The following is a 16,342-nucleotide window of genomic DNA, read 5'->3' as shown; positions in this document are numbered from 1 at the left end:
AATGCAAGGTGCCTCTCATGAAAAAGTGTCTTTGAACCTCAGATAGAACATATACATAGAATGTCATCTCACTGGAAATGCCTCAAGAATGTTCTAGAATGGGAACAAGTGCATATCTTTAAGGCTAACAGGTAATCTCCAAAGGGGTGAAGCTAATCTTGTCCTTAAACATAATTTCCCCAAATGCTTGTAGAGAACACTCACCCAATGATAAAAATAAGGCAAAATTACAAAATTACAAACATAGTATTTTTGTAAAACATGATTAAACCGGTAAGGCTGACTCCAACTCATACTGCTTGCTTCAACTGCTCACCCTTTCGGTAATTGTGGCGATAGATGTGAAAGGCATATAGAAGCTCATAGTAATTATGAGTCATAAGGTCCACAGCTCTGGCACGTGATTCGATTATGCCCACAACCTAAGGAAGGGGAAGGGATGAGACATCCAAATTAGTGGCCAGTATGACAACCAACACAGCTGTGTGCAGTCAGCAGTGGAAAAACAAAGTTACCTCATTCTGCAGATTCACATAGGGAAACTCAACAAGATCCTGCAGCTGCGAGCGTTCACAAAGAACCACTACCAGCTGCCGTAAGCAATCTAACTGCCTGGGAGGAAAGAAAGGGATACGAGGATAAACTATCTCAGTGGATGAAACAGGGCTGGCCAATCACCTTCTCTGAAAAAGACTGAGCCTGATTACCTGCTGGAATCAGGAATTTGGGTTAAGGCCTCATATGCTTGGCTGTTGTGACCCAAATCCAGATGATGTTTGAAAATGCACGTCCTTAAAGTAGCCTAAGTGCCAAAAATAGGGGAAAAAAGAACAACAGAGATTAAAATATCACATCCATGACAAACCTCCAGAGAAATAACAAGATTATGGTGCTTACCTGACTTTTCCAGTCATCACCGGCTTCAGTTATCGCTGATGTAGCCAACTGAATAACCAGTTCAGGCAAACCAATCACATCGAGTAGACGCAAAATCTAAGGAGAAACAGAAGAAATTTCCATTAAAATTAATATGGTAGTACACTTCAAATTGAAATGCGATTTAAAATCAATTAGGTAACAAAGCAAGATAAAGAATAACTAAAACGTGCCGACAACAAGATCAACAGGGTTCTTTGGTCAATATTTAATATTTTCCTTTAGATTCTATTAAGTATTAGGCTTGTTTTTTGCTCTATCCTCAGTGGTTAGTACATAGTAGGCTCTCATTAAATATTTGTTAAATGAAGGAACAAACACAATTTCACTACTAACTTTTCCTATCAACAGTTTGGGTTATAGATGAATTTAAAGCCTCGTAAATAAATTAACATCATTGCCTTATAAAAACCTCGAAGAGAATACGTTAATGTTCGACATAACCCATTTCTAATTCAACACAGAATAGCACTCTTCACACTTTTAAAATTGTCTGCCCTACTAACAATGTCTGTGCACACCGTCCAGACATATACACACATCTCTCTAACATGTATGTATAACATACACTCAAAACATAAATTTATAAAGAATGAAGATAAAAACAGAGTTTAAAATTATTTTTTATTAGTACTTATTATTTGCTTTCTTTTCTTTATTAACAGTACAAAAAATTTTTTTGTTCTGGAAGCTTAGTATTATTTTTAAGGATACAGTTTGCACTGAAGTATAACATGTATTTAGAAATGTAGACAAATCCTAAGTACATAGCTGGCTGACTGCTCACAAAGTACACATATCCATGTTCCCAGCACCCAAATTAAGAATTGTATCAGCACTCCAAACCCGCATGTGACTCCTTCCAGCTACTACTGACTTTGAATAGTTTTATTTTTAATTTCATGGAAACAGAATCTTATGGTATGTATTAATATTTTTTTGTGTCTGTCTTCTTTTGCTTAACATATTTGTAAGATTGATCTGTTATTAAATGCAGTATTTCATTTTACTGAAAGAATACACCATAATTCATTGATCCATTCTGCTAATGAACACTTGCTTTGTTTCTAGTGTATGACTTTTATGAACATGCTACGGCTTGGAACATAATTATACATCTCTTGGTAAATATGTACATCTGTTTTAGGATTGGAATTACTCGGTCATAGGGTATATCAATGATTGGGGCTAGTAGATAGTTTCCCAAAGCAGTTGTAACCAATTTATACTCCACTACAGGTGATTAGCTCACTTAATGTCTTGGTAATTTTTATGGTTTAATACTATCTTGAATTGACATTTCAATTCAAGGTACACTTAGATTTTAAAACAGTGTTCCTGAAAAGTTTAGTTGTTCTTGGCTGACTCTTGTCAGATCTGATTATAGACTGTCACTGTTTTTACCCTGCAATGTGGCAGGAATGTGAGCCCCCAATTTCCTTCACTTGCTTGTACTTTGTTAGTATTATCTTCAATCTGGCTTCTTTGCAGGAGTTTTTAAAAGCCATGTCCATGCTGTAATGGCAATTTTCATTAAAATTAAGCAATATAATGTGTAAATCAATTTAACCAGGCAATCATAGCCTATTAAAATCAAATGGACGAGGGTGCCACTATGCACCCCCGCCCCTCGCTATGACACTCACTCTCCCCTCAGATGCCTACCTCAAGACTAAGTGATAAGTGACCACCTTGTAAAAGGACCAAATAAGGGCACCAGAGTCAATCCTTATATTAAACATCAGCACATCTTGATTTATTTCTTCTGTGAGTAAGAGATCTAGTATTTTCTTTCTAAATCCTACTTTGGGGCCCAGTGGAGCAGCAGTGATTTTTCATGTTTTGAATCAGTAAGTTTCTTCTGATGAAAGCTATGGAGACTCTCCACAGAAAAAACACAAACATTTTGCACATAATTTCAGGGGTTTATCGATTCCTCAAATCCATCTGGCCTCATTAAAAATCCTTAGAACTCAAAGTAATTTTCTCATGAGTAGGATGGTGGAGGGTTATTAAGAGCTACAAATCTGTTTCATTTATCTCTTTAACAAGCAATGAACAAAACAGTGAAGCCCGCACTTGGTCGCATTTACTTTTTGGTGGGAAATCCAGACAACAAAGAACACATAGATATCTAAAACATAACATCAAGCACAGTTAAATGTTATGAAGACAAAAAAAGCGGGCAAGGAGACTGTCCAGCGTCTCCATCTGCGTGAGTGCCTGAGAGGGAGACAGAAAACAAGCATGCGTAAGGCCATGAGCACAGGAGCACAGGCGAGGCAGGGAGGAGCTCAATGAGCAGGTGACACTGAATGAGCAGAGACCTGAATGAAATGAAGATGTGACACACTTGACTACCTAGAGGAAGAGCATTCCAGACTGAGGGAGCAGCAACTAGCAAGGTCACGAAAGAAAGTTATGTGCTTGGCTTGCATGAGGCAGTAAGAAGGTCGCTATCACTACAGCTGAGTTATTACCAGAGGAAAGAGTGGTAGAAAAAAGATCAGGAGGAATACCCAAGGGCCAAATCACAAACTAAGGCTAAATACTGCATTACAAGGTAATTCTTTGAGATGCCAGCAAGACTAATACTAAGTAATAAAATTCTAATAATGACTGGGCTAACAAAATGATACCATGAAGGTATTTCATTTAAGTTAAAAACATTTATCAAGTTTAATTTAAAAATATGTTTCACCGGGCGATTTTCGTTCCCCAGTGATCAGTTGTCGCAGTTGGTGGGCAGTAACTGAGTCAATATGCTGCGGAATCTGCTGGCTCTTCGTCAGATTACCCAGAGGACCATAAGTACTGCTTCACGCAGGCAGATTGAAAATAAAGTTCCAGAGAAACAAAAGCTATTGCAGGAGGATAATGGAATTCCAGTGCATGTAAAGGGTGGGGTAGCTGATGCCCTCCTGTATAGAGCTACCATGGTTCTTACAGTTGGCGGAACAGCATATGCCATATATCAACTGGCTATGGCTTCACTTCCCAAGAAGCAGGACTGACTTCAGTTCATTCTCCCAGCAATTAGCTGGTTCAATTTCATTCTGTTCTCCGTGGCCCAGTAAGCTGATAGATAAGAATTCTTCTTTGGGGATCGATATTTATGGACTTGTACTAACTGCCACCAATAAAGCAGTCTGTACCATAAAAAAAAAAAAAAATATGTTTCACCAACTTCTCTAGGTTTAAACCCATCTTCTCTTTACTTGGAACTTCAGGGAATAATTAAATTTTTATATCATTCTCAAAAAATACCCAAGCAACGTATTTCAGATACATTTCTACACAGGGTGGTGTAAGGAGAGCCAAACAATGGTATTACCTTATCGTAATACTGTAGCCTGGGGGTGGACACAATCTCCCCATCCTCTGACCGGATCAACCGATCCAAGAACTCCTCTTTGCCCACTTCAGATGCTGCCTGGCAGAAACATTCCAGTGCCTGGAGAAATAAAAGAAAGCAAAGTGACTTATACTGAATTGTCCTAATTCTAGGTGCTCATGTGCTAAGGAAAACCAACACCCTCCCAATTATTTAAGACTGTTGACTACATTCATAATTTCTGCCATTCTAAATTCTGACGCATTATTTCATATTTATTTAATTTATCTCATTTTACTAAAATGCTATTAATTAAAAAGTAAACTTTAATTAAGATAAATATGTAATAAAGCAACTGTTGCAACATGTTAACATTTGTAAAATTTGAGTGGTAAGTTTATGACTGTTTAATGGGGAAAGAAGCAGCATTATAAAAAGATATAATGAAAACATAATTGAGAAATAAACTTTATTTACAAAAAAGCATCCCTAAAAACACCTGCACAGGGGCAGGAGGGTTTTTGTTTTCTTCTTTGTATTTTCTTGTCTCTTAACTAATCTGCAAAGTACTTGAAGCTGAATACTTACTGTGTTTCCCCAAAAATAAGACCTAGCCGGACAATCAGCTCTAATGTGTCTTTTGGAGCAAAAATTAATATGAGACCAGTCTTATATTATATAAGACTCAGTATTATATCTGGTATTTCACATTATTTATATTATGATAGTATATGACATGACATGATATATTATAAGACCCGGTCTTATAGTAAAATAAGACTGGGTCTTATATTAATTTTTGCTCCAAAAGACACATTAGAGCTGATTGTCCAGCTAGGTCTTATTTTCGGGGAAACACAGCAGTCCCCACAGGTATATTGTGCCCCTGGATGGCACTAAGTAGTCTTCTTCATCTACAGGATTCTGTGTATGTCCTCCAACCTGAGACGGGAACTAAGTGTCCTCCTTGTATTCAAGTTTATCACTCAAACGCAGTTTACCTTCTGTCCCTCTCCTGTGACCAGGTAACAGCGTCCCAGCATAAACCGACAGGAACCAACATTGACTTGACACCAGGGATGTAGCAGCTGGATATAATCCTTAAAGGCATAAAAGGTACTTTCTGATTAAGAAAATAAATACTACTTAAGGAAACACTCATTTCTAAGTTCTTCAGAGAGGGAGAGAAGATAGTGGTCAATCCACACAAAAGTTGTATTTCCTGAAATCACCTGGAGCGTAAAACCTAATCCTGTTAATGAATTCTCATATTAGGCTATGACACTTTAAGAAAGCAAATAGGACTCCAGTAACATTAACACATGTAAACACACATAGGCTTTCCATTTTAGCAATTTTCCAACTTTTGGTATTTACTGGTTCTATGACTAGATTCCAGTAAAGGATTTATATGAAAACAATGGTATGTTTGTTTTACTACAAAGGGAACCTAACAAAGAGAGAGAAAGGAAAGGAAAAGGGGGGAAAAAAGAAACTTCTAGAAAAAATTGTTAGGAATGATACTGTGAAGAGGGAAGTAGAGAAAATCTCTGGAGTATGTTTTGGTGCAATCGAGTATAAATTATTACGGTTCTTATTAACAGCCCAATTAAAATAAAAGTAACATTTACAAAGAAAAAAATTCCAGAAACCCAATTCTTTACAACAATACTCACTTGCAACTGTACATACTGACAATTTCCCATCAAACATTCTAGAAAGAGGCAACCAGGATTGCTAGGCCATCTAAGTAATTGGTTAAGGAGATTTTTTTACTTTTTTGGCAAAACTTAAACATACATACTGGGCAATCAAACTCCACGAAATGGCTTAATTTTTTAAAAAGAAGATCAAGAGAAGGTGACAGAGCATGTTCTTTCGACATAACTATGTAACCTTAATATTAGACAAATACAATGAAAAAGTTATATGCTAAGATCCTAGTCACTTAGATTAGAACTCAATTAACTACGGTCTAAAGCATGTATTTCATCCCTAGGTGGTCAATGTATCTAGCGGATACATTGCACAAGCCTACTGTTGGTGCTACTGAACTGCCAGCACCTAACACAGTGCCTGGCATATAGAGCCATTCAATAAATATCTGATGAACGTAAAATGCTTTAAAAGAGATCTAGGTGTTAAATGTATGCACACCACCAAAATCTGGCTGAACTCCTAAGCAAAAGCAAAATAAAAATTGGGAGCATATCTGAAAATAAGTATTATCATCTCTTGTTGGGAGGATAAGCACCCAACCTAATTAAAAATCTTTATTACAGAGGCAGAATAAGAACCTTAGACTATCTATTAGGTTGGTGGAAAAGTAATTGTGGTTTAAAAGGTTAAAAATAATTGCAAAAACCGCAATTACTTTTGCACCATCCTAATAGAAGAAATCTTTCAACTTTTTTTTTTTTTTTAAATTTTATTGGGGAATATTGTGGAACAGTGTGTTTCTCCAGGGCCCATCAGCTCCAAGTCGTTGTCCTTCCATCTGGTTGTGGAGGGCGCAGCTCAGCTCCAAGTCCAGTCACCGTTTTCAATCTTTAGTTGCAGGGGGCGCAGCCCACCATGCCATGTGGGAATTGAACTGGCAACCTTGTTGAGAGCTCGCGCTGTAACCAACTGAGCCATCTGACCGCCCCCTCCGGAAGCTCAGCGGCAGCTTGTCTTCAGTCTACTTGTAGATGGCACAGCTCACTGGCCCATGTGGGAAGTGAACCGGCAACCCTGTTGTTCAGAGCTTGCATTCTAACCAACTGAGCCATCTGGCCACCCTAAAGTAGCTTTTAAATAAAAGGATACAAGAACTGCAATAAATAATTGGTAACTGCCGTAATCATCTCAGGCCAGTTCAACCCAGTTTGGCTCAGAGGTGTCTTTGGTTCAGAAAAGAGATGAGATATAATGTGTTTTCTTGCAACTTCTTGGAAGAATAATTCCACTATTGTCTGAGGACTAGATGCTTAAAAAGAAAAAGTTATGACAATCACCAACTTGTGAAAGTAATATCAATTTTCAGTTAAGACAGTCTACCAACTCATTTTATGCTTATAACAAGGAACATTTATTATATTATAAAATAATATGCATCACTGGTGTAATCAATGGCAATATACATAAAAGCAGTTTGTAAACTGTGAAGTACTATACAAATGCAATAAAAAAACCACTTAGATCAACACTGTAGTCATTTCTTTTCACTGGTCTCACTAGACCTGTGTCTTCCCTAGAAAGTGTTTGTAATAAATATAGTCCCAGATTCCAAGTTTTATACCAAACAACACAAAACAAATTCTCCAGAATGATTTTCAAGCACAAGAGGGGCTCCTTATGAATGTTTGCTGATTAAGACAAGATTACAAAAGCTACCATGAACTTACTAAATCTAAAAAATGATTTTGTTGAATGTATTACTGGAGTATCAATAAGCAACGGAAAAGCAGCAGTATGTATACACATATACTCAACACCCTTCATTTATGCCTCATCTAGGACTATGGTTTCATAAGACCCCTGTCACAACCAGACGTCTCAGGCCACAGCTCGCTGTGACAGCAGATCCCAGGCAAACTTTCTATAGCAAAGGTGGCAGAAGTCCATTTTAATGAATATGCAACAAACGCCAAATTTAAAATCAAATGCATACACAATGCAGTCCTTACCAAACTTATTTGCCATTAAAGTACCAGAGTCAGTTAGTTCCAGTACTGATAAGTGTTGGAGATTAGACTCCCTGTGAGAAAAAAAACAAAAAAAAACAGCTTAATAACTTCTATGCCAAATATTTCTTCAACAAGTTATCAAGAACACTGTCAATGTAATTAATAAATTGTACATGAATGCTCCACTGAAAGTGTGAGAAAAAAATTCTGGAAAACATGTCAGTTTAGCTTGTTGCCCATGGTATCACTCAGTGATCCTTCAATGAAAAGCCAGAGCAAAAATTTCTTTTAGACCTCCATGTCATGAAAAGCCTCACCTTAACACAGAAAATGGGATGGTTTACCTTACTGAAAATGTGAATCCCTCTAGCTACTAGGGAAATGCAAATCAAAACCACAATGAGATACCTGTCAGAATGACTATTATCAACAAGACAAATAACAAGTGTCGGAGAGGTTGTGGAGAAAAAGGAATCCTCATACACTGTTGGTGGGAATGTAAATTAGTGCAGTCATTATGGAAAATAGTATGGAGGTTCCTCAAAAAATTAAGAACAGAATTACCATACAATCCAGCAAGCCCTCTTCTGGATATCTACCCCCCAAAAATCTGAAAACATTTATCTGTAAAGATATACAAATATGTACTCCAATTTTCACTGCAGCATTATTCACTGTGGCTGAGACATGGAAACAACTGAATGTTCTTCAATGGATAATTGGATAAAGAATATGTGCTATATACATACAATGGAATATTACTTGGCCACAAGAAAAGATGAAATACTGCCATTTGCGACAATATGGATGGATCTTGAGATTATTATGTTAAGTGAAATAAGTCAGACAGAAACGGTTGAGAACCATATGACTTCACTCATATGTGGCATATAAAACTGAAAGCAACAAATGAACAAGACAAACAAAACTGAGACACAGACAATAGTTTAGTGGTTACTGGAGGGTAAAGGGGGAGGGGGATGGTAAAAAAGGGTAAAAGGGGCCAAATATATAGTGATGGAAGGAGAACTGACTTTGGGTGGTGAACACACAATAGAATATATAGATGATGTGTTATGGAACTGTACACGTGAATCCTACACAATTTTACTAACCAATGTCACCCCAATAAATTTAATAAAGATTAAGAAAAAGAAAATGTGAATCCTTTAAGCATGGGATTTTCTTTCTCCTTTTGGTTATAAAGAATTTCAGCACCTTTAATATCTAGCACAACATTTTTGTGTGTAGTCTAATTTTCCCTCTGACCTCATCTTATTATTTTGCTTTTAACAGGACTTAGCTTTACATTTCACACACATATATAATACATAATGATAAATACTTATTTATAATTTTTATTCTCGTAAGTTGCCTTCAACCTTTAGAAAATGAAGCATCTAAAAGCTCTCTGAATTTTAAAGGCAAAACATGTTACAGCATGTTTATAATATTTTATCTTATAAGACAATAAAAAAATAAACTCAAAATTTAATAATAATTACAATAATGAAACTCACAGTGTGTCAATTGGAACATCAGTTGCCAAGCACTGACTTGCCCACTTAATGAGGTGATAAGATAAGAATAGGGGAGCTGTTCGATGTAGTAGGTCTTGCTGAGCTTGAAAGAGCTGACCAGCTCCCAAAATCACCTACACATGATGGGTGGGTGGGTGAGACAGTAAACAGCAATTAATGATAACTCTTAAGGTTCAGGTGGAGGTAAAATATAATAACAAACATTGTTACAAAGGACATACAAAAAAGTAATGTGCGTGTGTACGCATGTGCACGTGTGTGTGTGTATAAAAGCAACATACATTTTGGGGTAGCAAGTAGCAAAAATATCTACCCAAACATTTAACAGTATAGAAATAATCAAAACAGCTCACCAAGTCATGGGAGCTGAGGGTAAAGAAAAAAAACATCGAAAAGCTTAACTTTCATTAAATCTGTGGGTTCAGAATTCAAGAAGAGGAACAGGGAAATCGAGGTCCTTTGCTACGCTTCTGGTCTTGGGTGAAAATAAGTATGATCATTAGAGGGAAATTGACAGTACTACCAAAAGCCATAAAAATGGGTGCAGCCTGTGATCAATTAATTTTAGTTCTTACTTAAATTTTATCCTAGAGATATAATCAAAGGCGTACAGAAAGTTATAGCTATAAGGGAAAAACTGGCAACAACCTGGATGGCCACAAATGGGATTGATTGAATAAATTAAAATTGTACTAAGGAACTATTAAACATGTTATGGAATACTTAATAACGTGAAAATGCTGATGAAATTTGTGGAAGTGGAAGAATAAAAACCACCGAATTACAAATGTAGCATATCCTAATTTTATAAATAAAACAAACAAAAATTCCTGATTTTCATAGAAAAAAATGGTGTACACCAAAATCTAAATAGTGGTTATCACTGTGTAGATTACTAACGAATTTTATTTTTATGTTTACACATAAAGGCTTACATATAAAAGATCTACAATGAACCTCTATTGCCTATTACTTCTGTGTTTAGAAAAAAGCGATGAAAGTTATATGAGGTATGATCAAACAATATGGTGAATGTTTAAATAAAAAATAATTTATTACAGTAAAAGACACGTTGCCATTAATCCCCCTCAAAATACACCCCCTCCCTTTGAACACACTTATCCCATTGTTCTTGCCACTATCTGAAGCAGTTCTAGAAGTCCTCTTTCGTGAGTGTCTTTAGTTGTACTGTTGTGGCTGCCTCGATGTCCTGAATCATTTTGACTTTGGGGAAGAGCCAGAAGTCGAACAGTGCCAGATCTGGAGAATAAGGTGGATGAGGACACACCGTAATGTTTTCACTTGACAGAAGATGCCGTACCAGCAGTGATCTGTGACATGGAGCATTGTCATGCAGGATGAAACTGTTTGCCCATTTCAGGTTAATGCGTTGTTCATGATCCATGATTTACACCATATTTTAAAGCACACCTTCTCTCAAACGTAGCTCATACCCAACTTCACTGAATGAATTGAAATTTGTCACACACTGTTACTAAGGTTTGACGCACCACTTTCCATATTGAAGATCCCTGCCTTTCCGTTGGATGGCACTCAGCAGCAGCATTCACCATTATGTTTTGATCACAATGGAAAGGCTCCCTGTTACACATCACTTCTAGTACAGAAATTTCTGTCAAATAATAATATTATGGTGTCCTCATCCACCTTATTCGTTGGATCTGGCCATTAAAGGTAAACGTTTTGAATCGATTCAGGACATCGAGGCAGCCATGACAGCACAACTAAAGACACTCCCTAAAGAGGACTTCCAGAACTGCTTCAGAAAGTGGCAAGAATGATGGAATATATGTTTGAAGTGAGGGGGGGTATTTTGAGGGGGATTAATGGCACTGTGTCTTTCATTGTAATAACTTTTGTTTTGAACTGAAATTCCACCATTAGCAATGTATTTGAGTTAATAAATTCTGATTTAAAAAGCATGAATACCTCTGGGAACACCAAAGGCCTTTCCATTATTTACACACTACCACGACTTAGTTTAATTAGATTGCTTCCTGGTGAGGTTCAGAAGAGATTACTGATGGAGAGACAAGTGTTGAACGTGGAACATTCAGTAGGGTGAGAAACAAGGACTGCAGGAGGTCTGGTGTAGAGTCTTTAGAATCTGGTAGCCTAAGAAGAATAGGATGGAAAAGGAAGCCCAGAATGGAGTTGGGAGGACCCTGAAAACAAACTGTAATCTCAAAACTGTGCTTAGGTAAATCCTGTACTGCAGGAAGAGAGAAGCTCTTTTTCTTCTTTCTCTCTCCTCCACACTAAATGGTACCCAGCTATCACATCCAAATTAGTATTAATAATACTCTATTTCGGGAAGGCCAACCTGAGAAAATTTCCCCCCACTTATAATACACACAAAAGGTAATAGTGAAACAATCTGCTCCATGTATATTCTTGATCTATAATTTTAGATTACGATGCTTGCTCATTCCGAATTCAACAACTATTTATAGAGCACCTGCTAAGGGCCAAGCATGGGGGACAGAGCAGTGAACAAAGACAAAAGTCTGTGCTCGCAGAGCTGACATTCTGCTATGTGCCTGCAGATGTATACCAGGTTGTAGATTTTACAGTTTTTCCCTTGGGTAGTACTTACTGCATCTCCTAGTCTCATTAATAGCTGCTGTAAGATTAACAGGTCTCGGCAGATGAGGAAGCGAGTACTGGCAATTTTACACACACCTCTGCACACAAGATATCCTGCTGTGCTACTACCATACAGCTGGGAAAGATTCATTCGAATGTTCAAAGGCTGAGCTGTAATTAACAACAACAACAAAAAAGGGGTTAAATGTATTATTGTTTTTCTCTAAATTAAAGAGGCACATTTGCTGTTTTGCCATTTACCTGGATTGAATCCCTTTTCCATTTCCACTTCTGTCTCATAATCCATTTCCCGTATAAGAAGTCCAATGGCATGGATTGGGTTCCTAATCTCTTGCAGTTTACTACAAATATCCTCCATCACATTTTCTCTATAAGGACAATTAGAAACCTCCTATTACTACCAAGAACACAGAAGGCAAACTGTGCACATGTAAGTCCTGAAAGTTAAATGCTCTATGAAACAGGAAAACCAGCCACACAATAAAGAAGTGGGGATAATCACTCTGGCATACAACATACTTTCACTCCATGTAGCAAATTTCTCGTTTCCCCCCCCCCAACAAATGACAGACAATATGAATGTGAGCAAAATACTTTTGTGTTTTAGAATTCACAGGTCAGTTAATAGTGAATAGCTAAAACCACAATTTATGAGTCTGTTTCCAGATCTGAATTCATGTGTTAGATTTTCTGTTTAAAAGTGGAAACACCTATTTAGAGTCATGGCAACTCTGTAACTTTAAGCCACTACTTTGAACATATCTGAATTTATATGAAAAGCCTGACTTTGGCACTAAAAATTGCCAAATTTCCATTAGGAAATGCACTTTACCCTAAATTCTCCTTACATATCAATAGTGATCAAATCTTCCAGAATGTGTTCTGCAGCCTTTTCTGGAGACTGTAGGTTGCTATAACGACTCATTTCCATCATTACTGACATATCCATAGTCACTGATTCTCCAATAAGCCGAAGGCATTTTATAAGACATATGACATCCCGAGCAACATTCACATCTACAAGTAAGAGAAAGTTAACATTCATGTCACAAGCCAATGAAGAGCTACTGATTAATATTGTACCAAAAGAAAAGATGAATAATTAAATGCCAAGGATCTATCTGAGCTCTTGGAGATGCTTAGGCCTCTTTAGTTTTCCTTAAAATATCTACAATGTGGTAAACTGACCAGGAAAGGTGGCAATCAATGTTTTTTGCATCCATTTGAAACAACGCATAGGATTCATGTAGGAAAGAATTAAATATGGACATAACAATAACTATTACCATCAGATATGATCGTCTCATCCTCTGTCAAAAGGTTCTCATCAGGCAGGAGATACAAATGATCCACTAAGGAGGAAGGCACAAGGAAAGACAGGTACCCCTAGAAATACAAATCTTCCAGTTACATTCTTTTCAGTGAATGTTTAAAGGCATAAAATAATTGAGACCCAAATCTTTTTTGTTTTTTTTTTAAGGAGGGTGCAGCTCAAAGTGGACCATGCAGGGATCGAACCGGCAACCTTGGTGTTATCAGCACCATGCTCTAACCAACTTAGCTAACTGGCCACCCTGAGACCCGCATCTTATCACGAGGAAGCACCAGACAAATCCAAATTGAGGGACACTGTAAAACAACAGGCACCGTGTTCAAAACAGGTCAGTGCCACGAAAGACAAAGAAAGGATGACAACAGTTGGAGATTAACCTAAAGAAACATGACACATAAATCTATGCCAGATCTTGGATTGGATCCTAAAGCAAGAAAGAAGAATTATAGGCACAATTGGTAAAATCTGAATAGGAACTACATATTATATCAATATCAAATTGCCTGATCTTTAAATTGTGCTGTGGTTATGTAAGAATATCCCTAATCTTAGATAAATGCTAAAATATGTAAGGGTAATGGGGCATGATGTCTACAACTAACTCTCAAGTAGTTCAGGAAAAAAAAATTACAGAAGCAAAGCATGTGAAAGTTAAACAGTGAATGTGGGTATACAGAAGTTCTTTGTGCTATTCTTTTAACTCTTACATTAAGTTTGATATTACATCAATATATGAGGTAAATAAAGTAAAATGCAAAAAGTATAAAATTTCAGAAGGCTATCTAAATACAAATGAACTGTAATTTTAGGGGAAAAAAATAATCAAAGTACTAAAAAGCCAACTGCAACATACAATAGATTAGCATTCTGAAGGACCCACTGATGTCTAAAGGAGTTTTCTGTACGTTTCAGCTCCCTTACTTTTTTCAGCAGGCACACCATGTTTGTTTGTGGATTCAAATGCAGGGCAAGAGGATGAGAGAGGGCTTCTTGATACTGAAGACAGCAGGCATAAAACTTGCTCCAGAATTCCTGTTGCAAATTTCGAAACTCCTCCTGGGAAAATTCATACTCTGTTACACTTCCTTGGAGCTGGCAAAGGGGGGAAAAAAAAGAAAGAAACTCTTGATACCATTTGAGATCTCTCCGCCCTCAAAACATAGCGGTCTAATATTATTTTACTAAGCTATAGTCAAATGAATATTGCTCATGCATTATATGCCATGGACTATGTAAACATGTATCTAATTGTCTAATTAAAAGGTTTAAACATTTATACTTCCTACTAACAAGGTCCAGTGAACAATTGGATCAATTCCTCAGTATCAATCTTTCAATATCAAAATGGAAGAATATCTTCTTTCTTTACCCTAACCTCACCTCATGTTCAACAGCTAAAGTAATTTCTTTCTTTAGTTCACTCCAGGAAAGATCTAAATTCCTCTCAGTTCCTCGGCAGAAAATCTAAAATTAAAAGAGACAAGAATGAGGATTATATCATACACAAAACTGAATGAAAAATACTCCAATCAAGAAGCACCAAGGCGGTATACAATATAATCGAAACTAGACATGCCCAGAATACGTATTTGCCCCGAACATTGTGCAAATAATTTCTGTAAGTGAAAGCATAGCAAGTTTGAAATAGTTTCTATAAATTAAACTATAGAAATCCATGAATCTGAAAGAATTATAATCAGGTATGTCTGGATCATTACAAAAAGCAAACGGAAACAGAATGGCTATTGCTCAGCTGAAAGGAAGACAGTAGGTGACGCTAAACATACGCATGCTGAGACTGGCACAAGGTGAGCCAGAGAGTGATGGGCTGGCTTATTAGGAAGGATTCTCCTAAAGGAAAGCATCTGGTAAATGCCTACTGATTATTTAATATCTCAGTGTGCAAGAGGTATCATGAGAAATAGGATCACATTTGATTACGGATAAAAGAAAAAATACCTCAGGAGAAAGCGACCATGTCATTCTAAAGTTTTATCAGAGAGAAAACAGAAAATATGCAATAGCCAGATGTACAAGAATATATCTAGAAGAACAGTCAAGGATCTGGCACTGTATCACCTGAGAAAAAGTTAAAGAACTGGAAGTATTTAGTCTGGAGAAAGACAACATGGAAAGAGTCTTAAAATACCTGAAGAGTAACTTTATAGACATGTTCCACGAATTTCCAAAAGAAAGAAGCCACCACAAAATGGGGGTTAACTTTGATCCAATACTGGGAAGAACTTTTAAATGACACAGTTTGGGAACAGAAACTCACACAAGAGCCAGTGAGAGACTCGTCACTGGAGGCAGAGACAACCAGAAGCTGAACAGCTGTCTTTCAGAGAAGCCTGTTTTGTGGGGGAGGTCAGATCAGGAGATTCGAAGGGACCTTTCAATTCTATGAGTAATTATTCTATTTTAAATCCATGATGTATGGAAATTTAAGGAAGCCTAAGTGACTTTAAAGTAAAGAATCCTTTTGTAAAGTTTTAAGCATCTCTTAAACCAAGTGATTTTGAAGCTTAGATTTTTAGAGTTTTCTTGAACCTTTCTTGAATTTTTAGAGTTTTCTTGAGACCTTCACTAGCAATATAAGGGTAAAAACAGAGCAACCACAAAAATTAACCAAAAAAATATTTTAAATTTCTTTCAAGTATAGAGATTATATGTGGTGTAGTATGGTATCTTTTCATAATAGGGTAGGCACAAGTTTCTCTTTTTACTACTGGCACGCTTCACTGGGAAAGTGCCCCATTCTACCTCCCTGCTGGGAGTCTTACTTAACAGAAAGAACATTTATAAATGTTATGCTAGTATTTATAAACACATTTATAAATATTATCTATTAAAAAACCCTAAAAAGTATTACTCAGTTGCAAAAATACATTCAGTGTTTAGT

General features: G+C 36.8%; 2 protein-coding genes across 2 annotated transcripts in view; one reads left to right on the top strand and one right to left on the bottom strand.

Moving 5' to 3' along the window:
• The window catches only part of NUP160 (nucleoporin 160), a 45,808-nt gene that overhangs the window by 8,690 nt on the left and 20,776 nt on the right, over positions 1-16,342 (bottom strand). Inside the window, exons 12-27 of the mRNA XM_081063277.1 lie at positions 14,821-14,904; positions 14,362-14,532; positions 13,394-13,493; positions 12,956-13,124; positions 12,348-12,475; positions 12,097-12,257; positions 9,459-9,592; positions 7,939-8,009; positions 7,079-7,238; positions 5,947-6,016; positions 5,272-5,370; positions 4,271-4,390; positions 898-993; positions 708-802; positions 516-612; positions 317-422 (exon numbers count right to left, since the gene is read on the bottom strand). Of these exons, the coding sequence (XP_080919403.1) occupies positions 317-422; positions 516-612; positions 708-802; positions 898-993; positions 4,271-4,390; positions 5,272-5,370; positions 5,947-6,016; positions 7,079-7,238; positions 7,939-8,009; positions 9,459-9,592; positions 12,097-12,257; positions 12,348-12,475; positions 12,956-13,124; positions 13,394-13,493; positions 14,362-14,532; positions 14,821-14,904 (1,861 nt within the window). The remainder of the gene's footprint in view (positions 1-316; positions 423-515; positions 613-707; positions 803-897; positions 994-4,270; positions 4,391-5,271; positions 5,371-5,946; positions 6,017-7,078; positions 7,239-7,938; positions 8,010-9,458; positions 9,593-12,096; positions 12,258-12,347; positions 12,476-12,955; positions 13,125-13,393; positions 13,494-14,361; positions 14,533-14,820; positions 14,905-16,342) is intronic.
• Positions 3,646-4,109, top strand: LOC308503697 (cytochrome c oxidase subunit 7A2, mitochondrial-like). Its single transcript, XM_081063278.1, has one exon. It carries the CDS (start codon positions 3,699-3,701, stop codon positions 3,948-3,950), a length of 252 nt encoding a protein of 83 aa, XP_080919404.1. The 5' UTR covers positions 3,646-3,698; the 3' UTR covers positions 3,951-4,109.

The sequence above is a fragment of the Rhinolophus hipposideros genome, assembly GCF_964194185.1.
Source record: "Rhinolophus hipposideros genome assembly, chromosome: 10".
In the NCBI taxonomy this organism is placed as follows: Eukaryota; Metazoa; Chordata; class Mammalia; order Chiroptera; family Rhinolophidae; genus Rhinolophus; species Rhinolophus hipposideros.
This window is presented reverse-complemented; position numbering and strand designations above follow the sequence as displayed.